The sequence below is a fragment of the Amphiura filiformis genome, unplaced genomic scaffold (genome assembly GCF_039555335.1).
Source record: "Amphiura filiformis unplaced genomic scaffold, Afil_fr2py scaffold_21, whole genome shotgun sequence".
NCBI lineage: Eukaryota > Metazoa > Echinodermata > Ophiuroidea > Amphilepidida > Amphiuridae > Amphiura > Amphiura filiformis.
The window spans coordinates 2,804,734-2,827,307 of record NW_027305485.1 but is presented as its reverse complement, the minus strand read 5'-3'; the positions used below and the strand labels follow the sequence as shown (position 1 = coordinate 2,827,307).

General features: G+C 38.0%; 1 protein-coding gene across 1 annotated transcript; it reads left to right on the top strand.

The window, feature by feature from the left end:
* Window positions 1-620: 620 nt before the first annotated feature.
* LOC140143423 (NXPE family member 3-like) lies at window positions 621-19,082 on the top strand. Its single transcript, XM_072165279.1, has 4 exons — window positions 621-641; window positions 14,196-14,953; window positions 17,248-17,300; window positions 18,216-19,082. Exons 1-4 carry the CDS (start codon window positions 621-623, stop codon window positions 19,013-19,015), a joined length of 1,632 nt encoding a protein of 543 aa, XP_072021380.1. The 3' UTR covers window positions 19,016-19,082.
* Window positions 19,083-22,574: the final 3,492 nt, after the last annotated feature.

Here is a 22,574-nt window from a genome sequence, read left to right as displayed (position 1 = left end):
CATGAAACTATATGAATGAACCCCTAACTTACAGCTTTACGTGTGATTTTTGATACCATTCAACGTTAATGTTGAAGTTTTCACAGATTTAAACTTTGCATTACAATTTCTTGGAAATATTCCAAAAACATTATACAGGGTGAGTCAAAAAAAGTGCAATAGAGAAAAGAATCCATTTTTATTTAAGAACCGAGTTGAACCTTTTAGGTTTTAAAACATTTTATATATGGTATATCCATCAGTGACCTTGTGTGCAAAAATTAAGGAATTAGCATTTACCGTTTTGTTTTTATGACACATTTTATAGCGCTACCCAATTTTAATGTTTGTCCAAGAGACATCTAAAATTTGAATGTCAGCCCACACTGTGTAAGGTAGATTTGGAACAACTGCCATTTTATTAACCTCATTGGCATTGAAATAAAATGGAGCACCCAAAGTGCTATTGCCATTGGTTTTGTTTAAGGAGAAGAAACATTTGTTGTTATTTTCATTTTACCATTACTTTAAAGATGTTTATTCTCTATCAAAAACACACAAATTTGTAGGCGGGTTTTTCAAATGTCAAAATGAAATGCGCGCAAAATATCCAGTAAGTTGGACATATTGGGATTGAAAACATGGAGTTGGAGTCGAGTGAGGTATGAAGAACTTAAAGTAATGTTAGAAAGTTTGTTTGAACAGAAAAAAATAAATTCAAATAATGCAAAAATCAACCTTATTTAAGGTAAAGTCAGTTGCAGATCTGGTGCCTTTACCGTGCACTGTGTGCTCTCATTCAAAATACATGGTACCTCGTGGACAAATAACGAAATTGGGTATCGCAGCAAATGGACTCATAAAAATTAAACGGCAGTCACGATTCACTTCATATTTTCACAGAAGGTGGCCATTGAGTGTGGCATTTATAAAATCTTTCAATTTTGGGAAAGTTCGACTTGGTTCTTACATAAATATCGATTCCTTGCTCTATTGCAGTTTTTTTGACTCACCCTGTATTTGTGAGAAATTTTTAAGCCAGCTGGATTTCTTTATGCAACATTTATATCAACATTAACGAAAAAAGATATTTAAGTACCGAGCATCATCTTACATGCAAGCTTTCATTTTTAATATCGTGCCGGTTCTCAAAATTGAACAAAACCTAATTAAATGTTCTGCAAGATACAGATATTTAAAAAAGAACGAAAAGGATTTCACCGAACAAAATATGAAGCCCATTGACGGTTAAACACTAGTGCGCATTGTGTTGAATGATCTTTCTTTCAAACTTGGAATGAAGTGAATTGACGCATGCGTTATGTAATCGCTCATTTCTTCGCAATCAGTCAATCGATTCCAGTGAAATTAGCGTATAAGAATAAGATGAGCTACACGCTGATTTTTAGATTTTTGGATTAATTCGCCCGGTATTTTTTTCTGGGACATCTTGTACATCTTTTAAAAAGAAAACAAGGAAACATGTTGAATCTTCATATTGCCTCTCATTTTCCAATCCTTTACATGACCCTGCTTAAAGGTCTGGAACCTAACCTGTATAACAATAGAAATTACACAATACGTGTATTGTTTTGCAATACGGCAGATTTGAACGGACACGTAGTATTAACATGATGGGATGGACAATTTAATAGGATGAATTTGTCATTAACAAATCGACACCATATGCTTGACGCACTGCAGTAGAGGCAGAAAATATTGATTTAAATTTAAAAAAAATATGTGTAAATCAACGAAATCAATACCAAATATTCTACACATTGTTTCAAAGTGCAAAATCCGACACGTGTTTTTATGGTTTGTGAATAATAATCAATATAGAATAATTAATCATGCAGATTGTGTACTATATCAAATTATACTGCTGTTTACATATATGCTCTTCAGGCTGTAAGTCTCCTCCTCAAAATTCTCCCTGTGCCTGGCTTAGTTTGGCCTCGCTGCAATTTTGACTGCGGTTTGGTTGGGTGTAAAACGGAACCATCAATTCGGCATCATTACAATATTATTTATTACAAAATACTTCGCTTAAAATTCCTCAAGCGGATCTAAGGGCAATCTTTGGATCAATATGAAAATATTGCAAAGGGGTCAACTTGGTCATCTGATTAAACTTATAACAATCGCCTTAGTCAGCTATTTATTGATAATCCTACATTATAAGGTAAGTTTTTATGATTTGTAATCATCTTGATTGCTGGGTTTGATTCCACACAATGCATGTCCCCTCACCTATTGTGTATCTCACCTATATTATTATTATTATTATTATTATTTTGCTCATAAGTGTTCATTATGAATTGTTACCCAGGGGTTTACTTCGTCTAGTTACCACTGGTATTCACTTGCATTTATTTATCTTTTGTGATTTTGTGTTTTCCACACACTGCACTATACCGTTGAGTGCAACAAATCCGCGTAAGGGGCGCACCATTAGATTTCCAGGGGGGTGGGCATGGGAGTTTTTTGAAAAAAAAAAAAAAAAAGTAACTTCGCCCACTAGTGAGACGAAAAAAACTTCGCCCACTAGTGAGACGAAAAAAAAATTGCCTCACTGATGAGTAAAAAAAAAAATCCAACCAAGTTTGTATAAAAATATACATTAAAATTGAAAAATAAATACTTCGTCGCCGAAAAAAAAAAATTCTGCCTTCGGAGGCGAAAAAAAAAAAATCTGCCGCCTTCGGCGGCAAAAAAAAAATCCGCCTGACCCAAACTCCCATGCCCCCTGAGAATCTAATGATTCGTTCCTAACTGCCGAGTAAGCTACATGTCTAATTGGCGAGTATCTCGCATTTTTGTGACTTCCAAATCGGCGTAAGTTACTAGACTAGTAAGAACCATAGTTATGTTTTAATCGGCAACTTACTCTTCAATTTTGTACCAAATCGGCGTAAAGTTTAGGCTAGCAAGGTTACTCAGCGTCATCATCCCTATATATCTTCGTGTTCCCCGTTTATTTTTCAAGAAAAATGAAAAAAGAAGAAAGAAATAAGGAAATATCCACTTTTAGGTATAAACAGACACCATCTGCAAATGTTATTTGCGCCCTCTAGCAATGTCACGACATCATTTTAATAACAATGCGCTATTTAAGGCAGCTGTGTACTCTCAGACATGCATGTAGTAAAAGTGCCATAACTTTGTAATTATTAACGCAAGACATATAAAAGTATACATTTTTATGAAGGCAAGACATCAATGAATCTTAATATAAATACAGATTTGGTGTAAAACAACAATTATGAAGAAAATCACAAAAAGTGAGTTTTTGGCAATTTTGTTCGGTACATCATAACAAAAAACACTCTTTCCAAAAAGTTTTGTTTTGTTTTTTTCTTAATCTTGAGACACCATTCCAAAAACGTTTTTTTTTTAGTTTTTTGATATTGGCCTTATTTTTTGAGATATTGACCATATAAGGCATCAACATGTACTTTTTAAATTTCACAAATGACTATTTGCACAAAATGATGCCTAAAATCGGAAATAGACCAAAATATAAAAAAAATGAGAAAACCGTACCATTGTTTCGTACATATTAACGCTCTACACAACAGGCGAGTATCAATAAGTGACCACAATACAGTCATGTGTAAGGGCAGTCATGTGTAAAGTGGTACCATTGTTCTCACGTAGTATCCCAAATGTGTGCTTGTGTGGGTCTGAAGTCTATAAAGCGGGCTTTAGCTGTCGATGCAGTCATCTTTACCACCCACCTGACTTTAGGCGCTTCATGTAAATAAATTGAATGCTTTTGCTGATCGATGACACATCAGAATGTATTAAGGCTGCCATGTCCACATGTCTATATCTATATAAATAAAAGGAAGGTTGCCCATCTTGTGCGCGAGTGTTCTCCGAATTGCCTAGACTTTCGGCTTTGATTTAGTGGTATATTGATCGGGTACATATTGCCATTTTTCCATCGGACATTCGTTTTTGCAAAAATTGGTGGTAAAATTAACTAAGAGAATAACATTAAAAACTGTCGTGTTGCTATGCAAAATCGATCGCAGTGGCATTGTGGGTAATAAGGACAGTGTGAACCGCGTAATAATATTTCCATTAAAAAACCATACGCAGAGCAATATTGCCCCGTTTTCTGCCAACTGCGAGGTGGCCAAGAAATGATTCAGGCTATCTAGATGCACAACAGCGCATAATTTAATAATGATCTTACGAGCTTTTCGTCCCTACGCAGCTCTACGTGCCCCATTTACCGCCACTGCATCAAGGTTGGCAGCCAAGAAATTAAGGTCTTTGCGTCATCAGGTCTTTGCGTCATCACTAAGGTAACGTAGGAAACAGTGGTCTGGTAGTCTAGAGTGGTGGGGGTGCCTGCGTGTAGACCCGGGGTGCAGACAGTCAGTGTACAATTTCATTATTTATTCTAGGCCTATGAATCGTCGGGAGATTGAGGAATATATACGGGAAATGCATTGCACTTTATTTGGTTGAAAAGCGGTCAACGAATATGGTTAAAACCGGGATTTTTTTCCCGGGCCTTTTTATTTTCAAAACTCAGTGGTAGCGCGTACCGTAACTAACTGGCAGCGCGTTGGTGTTAGTGCGTTGGCGTACAAGTGATGTGACTCGCACGCACGGGGCACATGTATATGCATAGGCCAACTTTCCGTGCCAGAGAAATAGAAAAGAAAAGAAAGTAGGACAAAACTGAAAAGGTAGGCCTATTATAAGAAAAATGAAGCCAAAATAATGAAAACAGAATTAAATAAATAACATGGAAACGGGAAATCACAAGCTAAAGCAGCATAAAAAAAGAAGCTAAAAGGGAAACGTAAGAACGGACATATTTAGAAAATAATGGGAATGCGGTTAGGTTTAAATAAATAAATAACATGGAAACGGAAAATCCCAAGCTAAATAGCAATTTTTTAATGGGAACAAACTAGACCCATGTAGAAGAAACTGAAAAGAAAGAAAGAAAGAAGCTAAATGGAAATGCAAGAAGGAATATGTTTAGAAAAATAAAATTTACCTTTTCAATGATTCTACCTTTTCAGTAATTCCTCCTGTTTTAGTGATCGCTCCCATTTACTCATCTATGATCTAGCGGGGACCCGCGCGAAGCGCGGGTATCCCGCTAGTTACTCTATAATGGTAATCGCTATACGTATACATGTAAGTATAAGTAAAGGCCTATAAAGGTTGCTTTTAACAAAATTCCATTTAATTTTATTTTAAGAAGGAGATTGGTATAGACATAGTGGTGTATCCAAACGGAAGGGGTTGGGGAGGAGCAGATTCACCCCTGTAAGAAGTCTTGCGAGGGGGGAGCCTCATAACTGAGTAACTGTAATGTCCTACTTTATTTACTTTTGTCATCCGCTTGTTCCTCTCAGAGTCGCGGGGAAATGATGGGACGTCTGTCTTGGGCTGCATGGGTAGCATCTGTCAGGTTGGTGTTGTGCCTTGTCAGGATTTTCTTGACCCCCTCAATCCATCTTCTTCTTGGTCTTCCTACAGGCTTGGTACCGGACAGTTTGTTATGGGCGCACACCACTAAATAATTGCCCCATTGAAATACGTGTAAAAACACCAGTTTTATTTGCTCGTTTTGAGGCCTTTTCGGCGCTTTCTGAGAAATTTAAGGATAACCAGTCGATTGCAAATCGATGAAAGTTTAACATATGTTTCAATGTATGGGTAGTCTTCCGTCTCGTTTTCCCGGTAGGAGCCGCTAAACAGCGCCCTCACTGTTTTTGACATGCTCTCATGACTGTAAACCCGTTTCTGCCCATTTTTTAATACGCGGACCTATTTTCTCGATAATTATAAAAATGCGACTTTTTTAGTGATTCAAATTCATGCACAGGCTTTACACTTTTATTTAAGCTATAATTCGCTACTCTTTCTGATTATTAGTCCAAAGAGCAGCCCGTTATACCTCAAAAACTTTCTGTATTTTACCGGAACTCAGTAGGGTTGCACAAATGGCGCATTGATTTAGTAGTGTGCTTCCTTCAAGGGTTTCTGATGTTCATAAAATTTAATTCTTTTATCTTTTTCTTGAAATATAAAATTTTTGAGTAAAACGCTCGAAACAGAATTGCTCTGTGACATTCACTTCAAGAGAAATTCCTTTCAAAGTTACATGGTGGATTCGAAAATAGGCACATTTTCAACATTTTGACCATTCATGCTTACTCTTCTATATTTGCATTAAATTCCAATTCTCTAGATAGTTTTTGACCTTCCATCCCCGGGCTTCCATCTGATGAAATTCGGTTTTAAATGAGAGTAAATCACGTTTCACAATTGCATGGGTCTACTGTTAATGATTTATGACAATCACCCACCCCCGCCCATATAAAACCAAGATTTGGCAGCTTTAAAAGGCACGCACCGATTTGTCACCTTAAGCCCAAATTGCTTTAAATCCAAGAAATCTTGTTTTCACACAATTTGTGGCAATTTCTTGAACTTTGAAGGCCTCTGGGGGAATAATCTTAGCGCGACTTGCATCTAAAATGCATTAAATATATTCACTAACATATAAACTATCTATTTAACTAGAAAAAACCGCAATTTACTCAAAAGCCATTTCAATTTTGGCTGAATCTCTGAAAAGCACGGTTTTACTCCTAGGCCCTTCAAGGGTTTCTGATGTTCATAAAATTTAATTCTTTTATCTTTTTCTTGAAATATAAAATTTTTTGAGTAAAACGCTCGAAACAGAATTGCTCTGTGACATTCACTTCAAGAGAAATTCCCTTTCAAAGTTACATGGTGGATTCCGAAAATAGGCACATTTTCAACATTTTGACCATTCATGCTTACTCTTCTATATTTGCATTAAATTCCAATTCTCTAGATAGTTTTTGACCTTCCATCCCCGGGCTTCCATCTGATGAAATTCGGTTTTCAATGAGAGTAAATCACGTTTCACAATTGCATGGGTCTACTGTTAATGATTTATAACAATCACCCACCCCCCGCCCATATAAAACCAAGATTTGGCAGCTTTAAAAGGCACGCACCGATTTGTCACCTTAAGCCCAAATTGCTTTAAATCCAAGAAATCTTGTTTTCACACAATTTGTGGCAATTTCTTGAACTTTGAAGGCCTCTGGGGGAATAATCTTAGCGCGACTTGCATCTAAAACGCATTAAATATATTCACTAACATATAAACTATCTATTTAAATCGAAAAACTGCAATTTAATCAAAAGCCATTTCAATTTTGGCTGAATCTCTGAAAAGCACGGTTTTACTCCTAGGCCCTTCGAAGGGCGCACACCACTAAATAATTGCCCCAGTGAAATACGTGTAAAAACACCAGTTTTATTTGCTCGTTTTGAGGCCTTTTCGGCGCTTTCTGAGAAATTTAAGGATAACCAGTCGATTGCAAATCGATGAAAGTTTAACATATGTTTCAATGTATGGGTAGTCTTCCGTCTCGTTTTCCCGGTAGGAGCCGCTAAACAGCGCCCTCACTGTTTTTGACATGCTCTCATGACTGTAAACCCGTTTCTGCCCATTTTTTAATACGCGGACCTATTTTCTCGATAATTATAAAAATGCGACTTTTTAGTGATTCAAATTCATGCACAGGCTTTACACTTTTATTTAAGCTATAATTCGCTACTCTTTCTGATTATTAGTCCAAAGAGCAGCCCGTTATACCTCAAAAACTTTCTGTATTTTACCGGAACTCAGTAGGGTTGCACAAATGGCGCATTGATTTAGTGGTGTGCTCCCTTCAAGGGTTTCTGATGTTCATAAAATTTAATTCTTTTATCTTTTTCTTGAAATATAAAATTTTTTGAGTAAAACGCTCGAAACAGAATTGCTCTGTGACATTCACTTCAAGAGAAATTCCTTTCAAAGTTACATGGTGGATTCCGAAAATAGGCACATTTTCAACATTTTGACCATTCATGCTTACTCTTCTATATTTGCATTAAATTCCAATTCTCTAGATAGTTTTTGACCTTCCATCTGATGAAATTCGGTTTTAAATGAGAGTAAATCACGTTTCACAATTGCATGGGTCTACTGTTAATGATTTATAACAATCACCCACCCCCGCCCATATAAAACCAAGATTTGGCAGCTTTAAAAGGCACGCACCGATTTGTCACCTTAAGCCCAAATTGCTTTAAATCCAAGAAATCTTGTTTTCACACAATTTGTGGCAATTTCTTGAACTTTGAAGGCCTCTGGGGGAATAATCTTAGCGCGACTTGCATCTAAAACGCATTAAATATATTCACTAACATATAAACTATCTATTTAAATCGAAAACACTGCAATTTAATCAAAAGCCATTTCAATTTTGGCTGAATCTCTGAAAAGCACGGTTTTACTCCTAGGCCCTTCGAAGGGCGCACACCACTAAATAATTGCCCCATTGAAATACGTGTAAAAACACCAGTTTTATTTGCTCGTTTTGAGGCCTTTTCGGCGCTTTCTGAGAAATTTAAGGATAACCAGTCGATTGCAAATCGATGAAAGTTTAACATATGTTTCAATGTATGGGTAGTCTTCCGTCTCGTTTTCCCGGTAGGAGCCGCTAAACAGCGCCCTCACTGTTTTTGACATGCTCTCATGACTGTAAACCCGTTTCTGCCAATTTTTAATACGCGGACCTATTTTCTCGATAATTATAAAATGCGACTTTTTAGTGATTCAAATTCATGCACAGGCTTTTCACTTTTATTTAAGCTATAATTCGCTACTCTTTCTGATTATTAGTCCAAAGAGCAGCCCGTTATACCTCAAAAACTTTCTGTATTTTACCGGAACTCAGTAGGGTTGCACAAATGGCGCATTGATTGAGTGGCGCTTTGCCGTTTTCTTTTATTTCATGTGGCACTTCCAGTTGCGTACCGTGGCCGCCCCAACCCCGGGGGGCTGAAGAAAATTCAATTTTGCCGCCCCTTCCCCAACAGTTTTTTTCCTCGGTCGTTTAAAAAGTGAAGAGCAAAAAAAAAAAAAAAAAAAAAAAAGATTTCAGGCGCTAGCGCCCTAAAAGCAGCACATTTTGATGTATAGTACCATTTTTCCAAAAAATGTTATGCTTTATCAAATTTGTCCGCCCTTTTGTATTTACTAATTCTTTTTTGCCGCCCTTTCGTTTTTGCCGCCCCTGTTTTTGCCGCCCCTTCTTCTTCCGCCGCCCCTTCAATTTGGCCCCCCCCTGCTTTTCCCCCGGGGGGCTGGCGCCCCCAAAGCCCCCCCCCCCCCCCAAATACGCGCATGACTTCAACAAATCTATTTGAGGAAGCCTGCTATAGGGTTTTGTGGGTCCTTTTCAGGGTCATTGGGTTCAAATACAGCTTGGTAGACACAATATTTGAATTAAGCATACCCGAATTAAAGTTACATTCTTTGATCACAGCAAAAGTATAAGAAAATCAAAATTGAGTATAAAGTGAAGGATAAGTCGTTAAAATTGTCATTGGGTATGTTTGAAATGAAAAAATTGGGCAAAAAACAACAACAAGGAAACAGCATTATTGACAAAGTTGAAGCCCCATTGAAAAACATGTAGCTAATTTATACTGTCAGTATATAAATTACAGGTTTGCGTAATGTCTTATTTTGTCTTTCATACACGGCTTTTGGCTGCACTAATAGCTATGTTAGCACACTTACGACAATGACAAATGTACCAAAATCTGAATTTTCATAATTTTTACGATCGTCCGGATGAGCAAATCACTGAATGGGCTTTTAACTAAAATATTTTTTACGTAAACTTGCCGATTGACGCTTAAAGAAGCACACATTTCGGAAATAGAACCATTCTATTCCCATAATTGGCACTTTCCTGTCGTTGGTGTGGTGAACATCGATATCACACAATTCCTGTTCTCGTTTGCTTATTCGCTGTCGCACAGTGTCGACTTCCTATACGATAAATATAAATTTAATACTCCGTTGGTGGGCGACGGGCGAGTGGTATTTCACCGAACGCAAGAAAAGGAGTTCTATCTGATTGGCTAGCAATCGATCGCTTAGGTCGCTTAGTAGTCAACTACAAACTCAAAACTGAGCAATGTATTCAATTCGATTGAAATCGATATTCTATTATTGACGTAGATAAAGAGAGTGATAGTGTGTCAATAATGTACATTGTATTGCAGCTGGATTTTACATGCATTCCTTTATATAAATATTTTCTCAAAGAGTTGAATATGATCACAATTTTTACCAGGATTTCATATTTTTTACCGCGAAATTGCAGTTAAACATATCCACAGCAAAATACCGGTCCTCACTAATTAGTGTATTTAATTTCCAGTTAGTGTATTTAAGATAAAACATGTGATTCATGATAAAATTTTCTTGCAATAGAAATATCATATGGGATACTGATATGGTAGGCCGCAACCGCCACAACGTGGAGCTGCTACGCGTAGCTGACTTTTTGCTCCGTGGAGCCCAATTGACCAATCATGATCATGTTAGAGTTTTTCATTACTCGGAGGTAAAACTGACCAATCAAGTACGACTTACTCATTACGTGAAGCGAATTTATTCATTAAGAATTTGCCACACGAGCGTCACGTAGTTGCAAGATATCCTCGGTCACGAAAGTTGTGATTCAAAAAGTAGTTTATGAAAAGTACGAACCGACTTATTATTAAGATGAACATGCACTCATAAGAAACTCATACAGTATTGTACATAACTATATAGCTAGGCAGAGTGGTGGTAAACCATGCACACAGTTCTGCGATCTGCAGTGTATCGCCGGGAGCTAATTTGTATAACTTGCGCGGTGTGGCCTGCGGAATTCGACCTTCAGCAAACCAGTTCGGATTTACTTTATATACTAGTAGTAGGCCATACATACTGTAGTTTACTGTCCGTTTTCCTATACACAATACTCAGTGCGCTCACCATTGACGCGTGACCTCTACAAATAGTGTATGTTAGAAGTATAGGCCATTGCCTAGTTGACGTCACTGTGTAAAAAATAACCGGCCAATATTTAAAGTATTCTCTGAAATTCTAGAAAATATAGTTTTGCATGTCCTAAATTTTTAGCTAATTTAGGTGTTTGGAAATATTGGTACTTTTGTGTTTTAGGAAGGATATGTAAACGACAGATAACACCAAAAAATATGAAGAAATTATTTCTAAACCATGTTAAGTCATTAAGCTTCTCATTTTAAGAACGCTGGTTAACAATAAGCAGACTATTGTCTCATTTCGTAAACAAAAGCCCACAGTATTGTTACCTTGCGTTCGCTTTATAATCGTTCACCCAACTGAAACTATGATACCAGCTCATTGCTCATTGCACAGGTAAAACAGACACAAGTGCAGTGTGTATTTAACCAGAGAAGATCTGATGTAACATAGTTGAGCTGTTTTCATTGAGTGTTATCTTGGTTTAATAGCTTTTAATGGGGTTTAAGTCCTTCAAAGGTCGTGGTGAATTCTACTGTAGACATGACTGCATCATGATTATTTTAAAGTCAACAACATTCAACAATTATGATCACCGTGATAGTATGACAGTATCAGTACCGTGGGTGTCAGTGATCCTGGCCTGACACAGTAGACAAACAAACAAACAAACAAACAAACACGCCACACACATGACACATGCATGCAAGGTAACATTGACTATACACTAATCAAACAATGGTATTGATCCTGTACAACTGGTCGTGGTTTATTTACAATCGATTCATTTAAAATTCCCATAGTAAACATTAATTTTGGCAAGAGTTTTTTCTCTATGGAACGAGGATGCATCCACTGGCTCCGCGTAATGAAAAGATCTAACATGATTGGTCAATTTAGCTCCGCGAAGCGAAAAGTAAGCTACGCGTAGCAGCTCCACGTTGTGGCGGTTACGGCCAGCCATATACTGATCATGCGAAAATCGTACAAACATAGAATAGAAACAGTGTGGCAGGCTCTCAAAATCTCAAATTGTATGCTTAGCCTGAGTCGCTCGGCCTATCTCGAAAAAAATCACCATGCGTAGCTGTTGAAAAACGTGAGGATTCATCGTACTATCACGGCAATTTTTGACACGAAGATATAGGGATGATGACGGTGTGTGTCGTAGTGCACGTTATAATATGACCGTTGCTAGGCCAACTGGATCACGCTTTCTTTGTTACGAACCACTGATCGAAATGATCACAACACAAAGCCTATGGCATATCAAAATTCGGAACAGGTGTATGGGCCAAGGCTTGGAGCAGTAACCATATAACGTGCACTACGACAGCGAATATAATTCGTTACTTGCACAGTTCCGCCATTATGCACTATGTGCGGGGAGAGCCTCGAACTGGCAGCATACATGAAAGGAAGAATTATGTAACCTTACACAGAACGTTATGACTAGTTCAATTCCCATTCATGTATGCTGCCAGTTCGAGGCTCTCCCGCACATAGTGCATAATGGCGGAACCGTGCAAGTAGCGAATACGTCAGGCGGTGATGGAAGCGATATCGCCAATTTTTGAGGTCGCCATTGGATTAACACATAATCATGAAATCGTCACAAACAATTCTAAATTTGTTATGTGGTGTCAAAGCAAAATTATCTTACTCTAAAACCGTCGGGGTTCGACAAAGTACCCCACTGTAAGTATGTTAATTTTCCACTTGTAATTGCTAACCGTGTATTTTGAATGGGGATGTCAGCCCTGTATCTTCGCCAGCCTCGTACGTCACGTGTTGCGCTTCTTATGCCGCCTGCACAATTCCGGTCCTATCGATGGTCACCCCATCAACGGCAGGAAAGTGCCAATTACATGAAGTCTATAGGCAAATAAAAGGCAATGTTTGAAGTATGTTCACTTTGGCACAGCACGACAGGCAATAAAGCTTTAAATTACACTATCAGACCTCCAGTATAAGGTCCTAATAGTTTCGTTTAAAAAAGCATAGTAACATAATCCTAAAACTCTCAAAAGAGCGACTGAAACCCACTCTCAAAAGAGTGGAAACGAAATGACTCTCACTCCAAAAAAGTGGTAATTCACTCTTAATTGAAAACTAATCAATCTTTTTAGAGTGAATTATATTACTCTCTTTTCACTCGAAAAGGAGCCAATTTTACTCGATAAGAGTGAAAATCAGTTCACTCTTGACAGGGAGTGAAAACTTCACTCTTTTACATTTAGAGAGTACGGTATTTAGGTTGAACAATAATAAAACGTTATCGCGACATTTTGACCTAAAAATCTAATATCATAGAGGCCAGTATTCCACAAGGGTCAAGAACATCATGCAGTTATTATTGCCTACCTGTATGCACACAGCATAGGGGCACTCACAATAGTATAGGCAATTGACCCCTACTGGTAGCGCTGTGTTGTAGATATAGGAGATGAACTAGTTAGCATCATATATCAAAAAGTATAAAAGATATGATTTTAGTACTCGCTCTCTGTTTCAATTATTCTTTTCAAAATATCTGAATTTTCAACCCGGTACAAGCTTTAATAACGGGGGACTATACATTTGTATGAGAAAGAAATCCTACCATCTATATCCAACTCCCATGTTATTCCAATGCACATTTTGCTTCACCGGGCCGCCCTGGCTTGGTCGCATTTGGAAGAGCGGGGGTCACGAAACCGTAATAGGTAAAAATTTAGTACTTTCTGTCAATCAAGCATGGTTTATTCTCTACATGTCAATCTTTAAATCATTAGCATAGTCCTTATAATAGCGGGGGACCGCCTTGATGAGTAAATGACAGCAAACCATTGAAAAATACCCAAAAACTCGGTCAGTGGAGCTCCGCCCGTACATGTTTGTAATATGACATGGAAATAAATTTGATTTGATTTGATTGATTTGATTTGATTTGTCAATAGCGTCATTATCGATTTGATTAGTCGTCCGTAGCGGACAATTCGATGGCTTATTGGATTAATATTATCACGTGGTAATGAACTTGCATTGGATAATCGATCACTATAATGGTTTAGTACTGCATATCTCGGTTTAATCTTCACTAAGCGGGTTTATGGCTGGAAAGGTCACGGTGAATTTGCCGTGGACATAACTGCACTATGATGTATCAAGATGTCCCGCGGGGGAAGCTCCACCACTTCATCCCTTCCTCCTTCCCTTGGCTTAACCACTACTCAAGGCAGCTTGTATTTCCACCATTTATTTTACAACTCCATCTAAAAACATTTTCCAGACCTTAGTGTTTTTATATTTTCTTTGTTTTCTGCAGGTGTTTAGTAATTTAGCAGCAGATGCAAGCTTCCATAATCAATCTTTCCGAGGATTTGTAGCGCCAGCAATTGCATATAGACATCATGGCGACGAATACAAAACCCCGACACCACAGATTGCAAAATCACCCGACATCAGAAGAAAAGTGAATATTTCACTGGATTTTCCGACCAGCCCTCAATTTTCATATTACTTCGTCAAATCTAACAAGCCATACAATTTATGCGATACTCTCGAAGTATCTATTGAAGCTAGAAACACCAAAAACGAAAGCAAATTGTATGGTGGTGATTTCTTCTACGCTTGGATTCATAGTGATGAATTGCATGCGAGTGCTGCAGCTGATGAAATAGTTGATCATTTCAATGGCACTTACACTGCAAAGTTCCGCCTCCACTGGACTGGACAAGTGAAGATTGCAATCGTGCTTATCAATTCCGCAGAAGCTATTGATGTCCTGAAACGAATAAGGGAAAATTTTCCAGCCAGAATTAGTTACAACGGACAATTTAAAGCTGAAGGACAAACGCCGGTCAGTACACCCTGCCACATAACAACTGACATGTATATTGATCCAAAACATAAATTTGCGAACATGACCTTTTGTAATTTTACCGATGAAAAGACCGGTTTTCCGTGGTTCTGTGTCAAACCAGCATTGTTATCGTGCGACACATATTTCATACACACCAGCGCTTGGTATGATGGATATGTAGGTGATTTCATATCGGAAAAGGAAGTTCGGCTTATCACGAGGTTAGTAATGTTGGTTCTTTCCTATTTTATGAGAATCACAAGCAAATATGTGATTCAATAAAGCAAAATCATTCGGAACTCGGAAATACTAAATTTTCAGTTTCTTATAGGATAGTAACAAACATTTTCAAAGCTGCATTTTGCAGAAAACCCCATTAAAATTGAACAAGCAGTTCCAAAGATATGAGCAATTGAAGAGGTTCCATAACAAAAGGAAACAAACGGAAATATTGCCTTTTTTTGGCTATATCTCAAAATCAATATTTCCGAGTTCCGACTGATTTTGCTTGATCGCATCACATATGTGCCTATACTTCGATCAGCTTGTAATCGACGCGCGGATTAATATCAATATATTTTATTTTGAGAATTGTCTTATGACATCTCGCCAGAAGCATCACGAATTAATAATTCAAGTCCTATACAGTCAGCTACCTGCACAACCGATTCTTTTGTTCTGCAAGGCTCACTCAGTCATTTAATGAGGCAATACAAACGATCGAAATTGGTGTTGAAATGAGCAAAATGAGCAGTGTAAAATTTTTTCTCAGCCAAATGAAAAGCAATAATTTTCATTTTTTCAGTAAATGGCTGGAAAAACTATAATGCTTGATACTGATTTTTTTTAAATCCTGGTGTTAAACTTAGGCCTGAAATTCAGTCATTTAGTGTAAGATATTCGATTTTTATAGGCTTCAGCTCGGCCCGCGAGCTTTTTCTTGGATCAACCTTTTAGCTTTTCAAAGTAATATAGTTCGCTAATGAAGGATTTTCCCCAACTTTCTAAAGCACATCACCGTGAGCTATATATCATAGTTTTGTCAGAATTTCCGTTTTGATTTCACCATCTTTCACTGTCGGCTGAAAAATTTTCTAAATCAACACGTGAAATCTAACTAGCATTGTGGATCGATATCCCTGGGTTTAATAGGAATACCGGCATGGCTATAGTGTTGCCAGAACTTCAATATAGCAAAGAAATTCCCAGACCTATAGCGCTCCTACTGATCATGTTTAACCAGAACACCCAATTGGGGATTTAATCGCTGGTCGGGCAATTTGCTTTCAATGAAAAATTGACCTGGATAACAACAAAGGAAATATCGACTATTTCTGCTGGTTGCTCTCGAGATAAAAGTACTCACCATTGCCTACTTTTACTTAGTTTGACATTTTCTGAGCATGAATGGAAAAAGGGTAAAACAAAAACGGAAATTCTGACAAAACTATAACATATAGACCCACACGATGTGCTTTACAGAGGTGGGAAATATCTTTCTTTAGCAAACTATGTTAGTTTGAGACGCTAAAACATGAATTCCGTAAAAAGCTCGCAGGCGAATTCAAGGCCTATAAAAATCAAAAATATCACACTAAAAGACACAATTTGATGCTTAATTTTAACACCAGGATTTAAAAAAAAATGTATATCCAAGCACCAAGTTTTTAACTGACATTACTGAAGAAAAAAAATATTGCTTTATATTTGACCGAGAAAATTAATTTCATAGCAAAAAGGTGTATCTCTGAATTGTGCTGATTTTTACATGTATCGATCGACTTTTAGCGCGACTAAGCATTTCTAAAGAATTGGTTGTCCAGGCGGCAGACTGTATAATTTGTCTACTTTCTTTAACTCGCAAAATATAGAACAGACAGGTCATAGCCAGAGGATGATAAAAGCACTTCCCACCACGCCACTGTGTTGACTTGCGGTTAGCACAGCTGTGTGAGTGAACATGACACCACTGCTCGCACATTGCATTGACGGGCATGGTTAAATTTGAATTTGGACTGATATATTTACAATAAAACGCATTCAAAATGCTAGTCGATTTCACATTTTATGTTACCTACAGAAGGTGTGAATTATCCTTTATGCATAAATCACTTTTGTTCTGAAATCGACCAAGTAATAATGACACACGCACATTTCTTATACAACATCTTTTGCACAGAATTCAATGGGATTTGAAAAGTAAAGTGGCAGTTGAAACTCTAGTGATAACACGTTTGCAGTGCATGATGGGGCTTCCTTAAATCATCCTCTGGGTCATAGCACTCTTAACGTGGGTCTACTTTTCGTCGTAGTGGTAAAAGCCTAACTTGCATTTCCCAGTTCCCACCGATTACGAGCTGCTCAATGTATAGGCCCGTAGCCATGAACTCTTGGGTGGGTGGGTGGGGGGGGGGTTTGGGGTCAGAAATGGAAATGTCTTGGTATTGTTATAGACCTGAACTTAGAATAACATTTCTACTGTTTTGTATCTCATTATAAAATTTTGTCTACACAGCCCGAAAGAAGTAGCCTCATTAGCCTCGCCCATTGATGTGGTGCCATCCAATAGTAAGCAAATTTACTTCGAATTTATCTAACTGAAGATCTCGTTGATATTTTTCAAACCTAATTGTTGGGTTTTTTTGTGTGTGCATATTTTGTAGTGTTTACATATGTTCCACCAACTTGCACCTAACTACAATCGTTAAAATTCGTTGTGTTTGGAAGAAATCAATTTTGTATTATTACCCGGCGTAGTTGTGGTATAAATAAACTAGGCTAAAAAAAAAACTTTAAATTTTTAACAGGATCTTATCTTAAAATCCTGTCTATCAAAATGAACCAAAATTACATTACACACATGATTACTTCAATACTCTACTGTAAATGCATGCCAGTAATCAAGCAGTTGTCCAACTGACACAACAGCAAAATGCACTGACATGGAACAGCTTCCTGGACCACATCCACAACCCAATAATTGGCGCCCAGCACAAGAAATATGTGCGATTGCGTACAAGAGCCTTGCACATATGGTAATTCCCAAAGATAAAATGAAATAGTGTGGAACAAGGCCTTTTTCTTGCAGAAAGTGTGTGTAAAGCAGAAAGCAGCACCGTTTTGGAAATTATTATCTGGCAGTGTGCAAGTATCTTGTCCGCATTCTAACAGATTTCTTGTGTTGGGTGCCAATTATTGGGCTGTGAATGTGGTCCAGGTAGCTGTTCCATGTCAGTGCATTTTGCTATTGTGTCAGTTAGGCAACTGCTTGGTTATTGACATGTGCTTAGAGTACAATGTAGAGTATTGAAGTAATCCTGTGTGTAATTTTGGTTTTGATGGATAGAATTTTAAGATATGACCTTGTGAAAAATAGTAAGTTTCTTTTTGAGCTCAGTTTAGTTATCATTATTCCAGCCATAATCACCATTATTCATCCTGTTTGCTATTGATTATTACGAATGTTAATTATTAACATTTCAGACACTGCAGTTTCAAAATGCGTGGCAAAGGAGCTCCAGACATGTGTTGTGGGAGCTACCGAAACCAGACCGGACGACAGTGTTGCCGGATTTTATTTCAAAGACATGTGGCATTCCCTGGTTTGTCATAATAGAGAGTTCACACCACCAGAAATAAGGAAATGTTTACAAAATCAAACCCTCTATTTTCTTGGTGATTCAACTATTCGTCAATGGTATGAACATTTTGCTCGAGTTATTTTAAAAGGCACGATAGTTGAAAAACTGGCCGAAAATATATATTTTGGACTAAATGTTGCTACAGATGAGGTGCATGACATCCATCTTAAATATCTATTTCATGGATACCCAATTCGGGAAAATAAAGTTTTCGTGAAAGACATGAAATACATTCCAAATACAATTGATGAAATTGAGCATGGAAATAGTGTAGTGATTTTAATAACCATCTGGGCCCATTTTGGAGGAACGAACCTCACTTTCTACCGAGATCGTTTGTATAAAATAAGAGATTCAATTCAACGTTTAAAATCAAGAAATCCTAGCACGCGTGTTCTCATAAAGAGTGCGAACACACAGGTGCTCGAAGATGAAGTAGTTCGAGATAGGGCACATTGGTATTATTGGAGCGTGGATCAAGTATTGCGAGAAACCATGTCTGGTATAGACCATGTGACAATTATTGACGTTTGGGACATGACTATTGGCCATCGTAGTGGCTTTCACATGCATCCACATTCACATGTCATTGCCCAAGAAATAAATATGGTACTCTCTTTTTTGTGTTCAGCAGATTCTTAATTAATTTTCATAGGCAAAAAGGTGAACGTTTAGTATGTATATGTAGCATGCATTTGTCCAAAGACAAACCATATGACCTGACATGTACCGCAGTATGATAATAGTCCAACGGATATCAGCCAGGGGAAAGTGAAGAAGTGAAGGGAGGTGGGGAATGAAAAGAGGAGAAGTGGGTGGGCGATCGAGAGGGTAGAGGAGGGGAGGAAGACAAAAAGAAAAAGAAAGAAACTGGGGGAGGGAAAGGGGAGAGGGGAAGAAGGAGAGCGAGGGATTGATAGGTCCCTAAAGTGTATACATAAGAAAGAATAAGTGCAAAGAAAGGAATAAATAAAGAAAATAATAATAATTATCAGTATATTATAATCTTAATAATATAAAAGCTCTAGGCATCCATTCAATGATGCCAAAACCTGTATGCGTTACGTAATTAAAACATTCAGTCAGATGTATTTCACACCTGCCAAACACAAGTCACCCAATTTCGAAAACTGGACGTTGAATGTACACTCTCATCCGGGGGGGTCACTCCCATTGTGGCCTGTACACCATCCGCGATAATAAATACGCGTAAAAAAGGTAGTTTTTCGTGGGTAGGCACGATACTCGCGTATCGTGTTTAGGGTGTCAAAAACATGACAAATTGGAAAAAAGGGTAGCAAAATTGCAATTACTAATACGCGGAAATGAAATTTAGGGTATAAAATATGATGAAAGGAATAAAATCCCTGTTTAGGGTGTGAAAACAGGCGCGAGGTACCTGTTTATGGTATCGTTTTAGCCAAGGGTTAAATTCTTGTTTAGGGTGCTTTTCAAAAGTTGATTATCGCGGATGGTGTACAGGCCACAATGGGAGTGACCCCCCCCCCCCGGACTCTCATGAATATTGATTGGTAACATTTTCCAATATGTCACCACTCTAATCTGAAACAATAGATGAATGGATGTTGCAGTCCGTTGGGAGACGCCGTTTAGGACTATGCAAACGGTGACGTTACTTCCTGCCAACCGAAGACTGACGTATTTTATGATCACCGATAGGGGACGCACTCGGAAATGTTTTTTTTACGTTATTTGCAGTCCATATTGCGCATATTTATAAAACAGTGACGGTCCCCGATTCCCGAGAGGTCCCCAATTTGAATGTAGGGTATTATACTTACGTTCCTGTTTGGTGGTGATTACTAATGTACATATACAAACAACAGTCTCAACAGTGGCGTAGCGTGTGTCATTACATTGGTGGTGGGGGGGGGGGGGGGGGGGGGGGGGGCACCGACCATGATTGGGGGAACCGGATCTTGTGGGGCCCCCATGACGCTACGCCACTGTATCTCAATGTACAGTTGTACACTTAAAGAATATAAAGAAAGCTGTACCGTCGTAATTATTGCAAAATAAAAACCGAGACTAGTATTAATGCTAACGATAGAGCCAAAGGAGTATAAGGTTCTTCACACTTTATTGTTAATCAACAGCTGACATATAGAATTCTACTACCCGTAACAATTACTGCACTGCAAATCTCTCCACACTCATTTTGTATTTCTTAACATGGAACACTTGTACATATAACATTTCTGTCATACACCCTCTGATTACATTGAGAACGGTGCATCATCATAAACACGGAATCAATCTCCATGGTGGCGTACCTTATTGGACTGAACCTATCCCTTACCATTATTTTATGTTGAGTGCCCGACCATCGTTAGTGCCACTTACCATGATCTTGCATTCAACATAAATTACATTTTTTTTTGGAATACTTTTCACGATGCTTAACACATATTTTCAAAAAAAGGTATAAATTACATTTTGTTGGTCTTACAAATTCATATTTTTCTTTTAGGGCCTATTTATTGTTATTCTGAATCAGTAGCGTTGCCAGGATTTAGAATGAGGGGGCATAGCCAAATTTTCGTCTCCATTTGTCAACTGTTGTCCCATTTTTAGTCATTTCAAGGATACTTTGCGATTCCCATTTTATCTCTGAATATTTTCGAGGGGGTGCCCTCCCCCCGGCTATTGATGTCCTGAAACGAATAAGGGAACATTTTCCAACCAGAATTAGTTACCGAGGACAATTTAAAGCTGAAGGACAAACGCCATCGGCCAGTACACCCTGCCACATAACAACTGACATGTATATTAATCCAAAACATAAATTTGCGAACATGACCTTTTGTAATTTTACCGACGAAAAGACCGGTTTTCCGTGGTTCTGTGTCAAACCAGCATTGTTATCGTGCGACACATATTTCATACACACCAGCGTTTAGTATGACGGATATGTAGGCGATTTGATATCGGAAAAGGAAGTACGGCTTATCACGAGGTAGTATGTCATGGTTCCTTCGTATTTTCTGAGAATCACAAGCAAATAATTATGTGATTCAATCAAGCAAAATCATTCGGAACTCGGAAATACTAAATTTTCTTATAGGATAGTAACAAACATTTTCAAAGGTACATTTTGCAGAAAACCCCATTAAAATTGAACAATCAGTTCCAAAGATATGAGCAATTGAAGAGGTTCCAAAACAAAAGGAAACAAAAGGAAATATTGGCTTTTTGGGGCTATATCTCAAAATCAATATTTCTGAGTTCCGACTGATTTTGCTTGATCGCATCACATATGTGACTATCCACATCGAAACGCTCGTAAAGTCGGCCCTTGGTCAATTTTGTTTTCTTCCGTGTTTAGAAAATGTATATCATAAGCTTTACAATGATATATCATTTGACTTCAAACGATATCCAGAAGCGGAGTTATGGCTTGTTCAACTTTGCTCTTTCAGTAAAAGGGTACATTATTTTGGTGCTACAATATTTCTCTTTTTCTACATTGCTGGTATTAAATATTAAATTGTGATAATTGGCGGTCACTTCAAATCATCCCCAAGTCAACGAGGTTAACCCACCACTTGAACAGGATTTAGCCATAGCAAACAAAGACTAAAGCTATTTACTATAAGTATAAGCTTATTATCTTCTTCAACAATAGGATTAAAGATTGATGTGCGGACTGGACTGAAATGAGAAACTTGTATGACAATTATTGGGTACATTATGAATACAAGCTTGATGCACATTTTGGACTGTAACTCGAAATATAATTTGCCGACTTTACGAGCGGTTTGAGATGGATGGTCACATATGTGCATAGGCCTATAGACGAATCCAACGAGCCAAGTCATGGTCAGGATTTGGTCGGCCATCTTTGGGTAGCCGCTAGCACCAACCTGGTGTTTTGAGCGCCCTATTGTGCAAATAAAAGCCGCCTAACACCTAGAAAAGATGCAAGGACGAGGAGGGTTAATAGAATAATACAATAGAGATAATTCCGCAGGTAATCCCGTCGCATCTATTCATACATAGTCCTTTTATCCATTTGTAGCGTTTGATATGGTGTAGTTAATCCGATTATTATATCACTTCAACAGCGAATAGACCATGTAGAAGCTGTGTGTTTTGCCGAAGGGAACTGTAGAGCATATTGTGTTGAGATTCACCAAAAGACCCGCTCACCTTCCAATCCACTCATAGATCTTTGGTATAA

Coding starts and splice junctions, on each gene's coding strand:
- LOC140143423 (XM_072165279.1), top strand. CDS start 621: ATGGAGTTGGAGTCGAGTGAG. Junction 14,954..17,247: donor GAAGTTCGGCTTATCACGAG/GTTAGTAATGTT, acceptor TTGTCTACACAG/CCCGAAAGAAGTAGCCTCAT. Junction 17,301..18,215: donor TGATGTGGTGCCATCCAATA/GTAAGCAAATTT, acceptor TTAACATTTCAG/ACACTGCAGTTTCAAAATGC.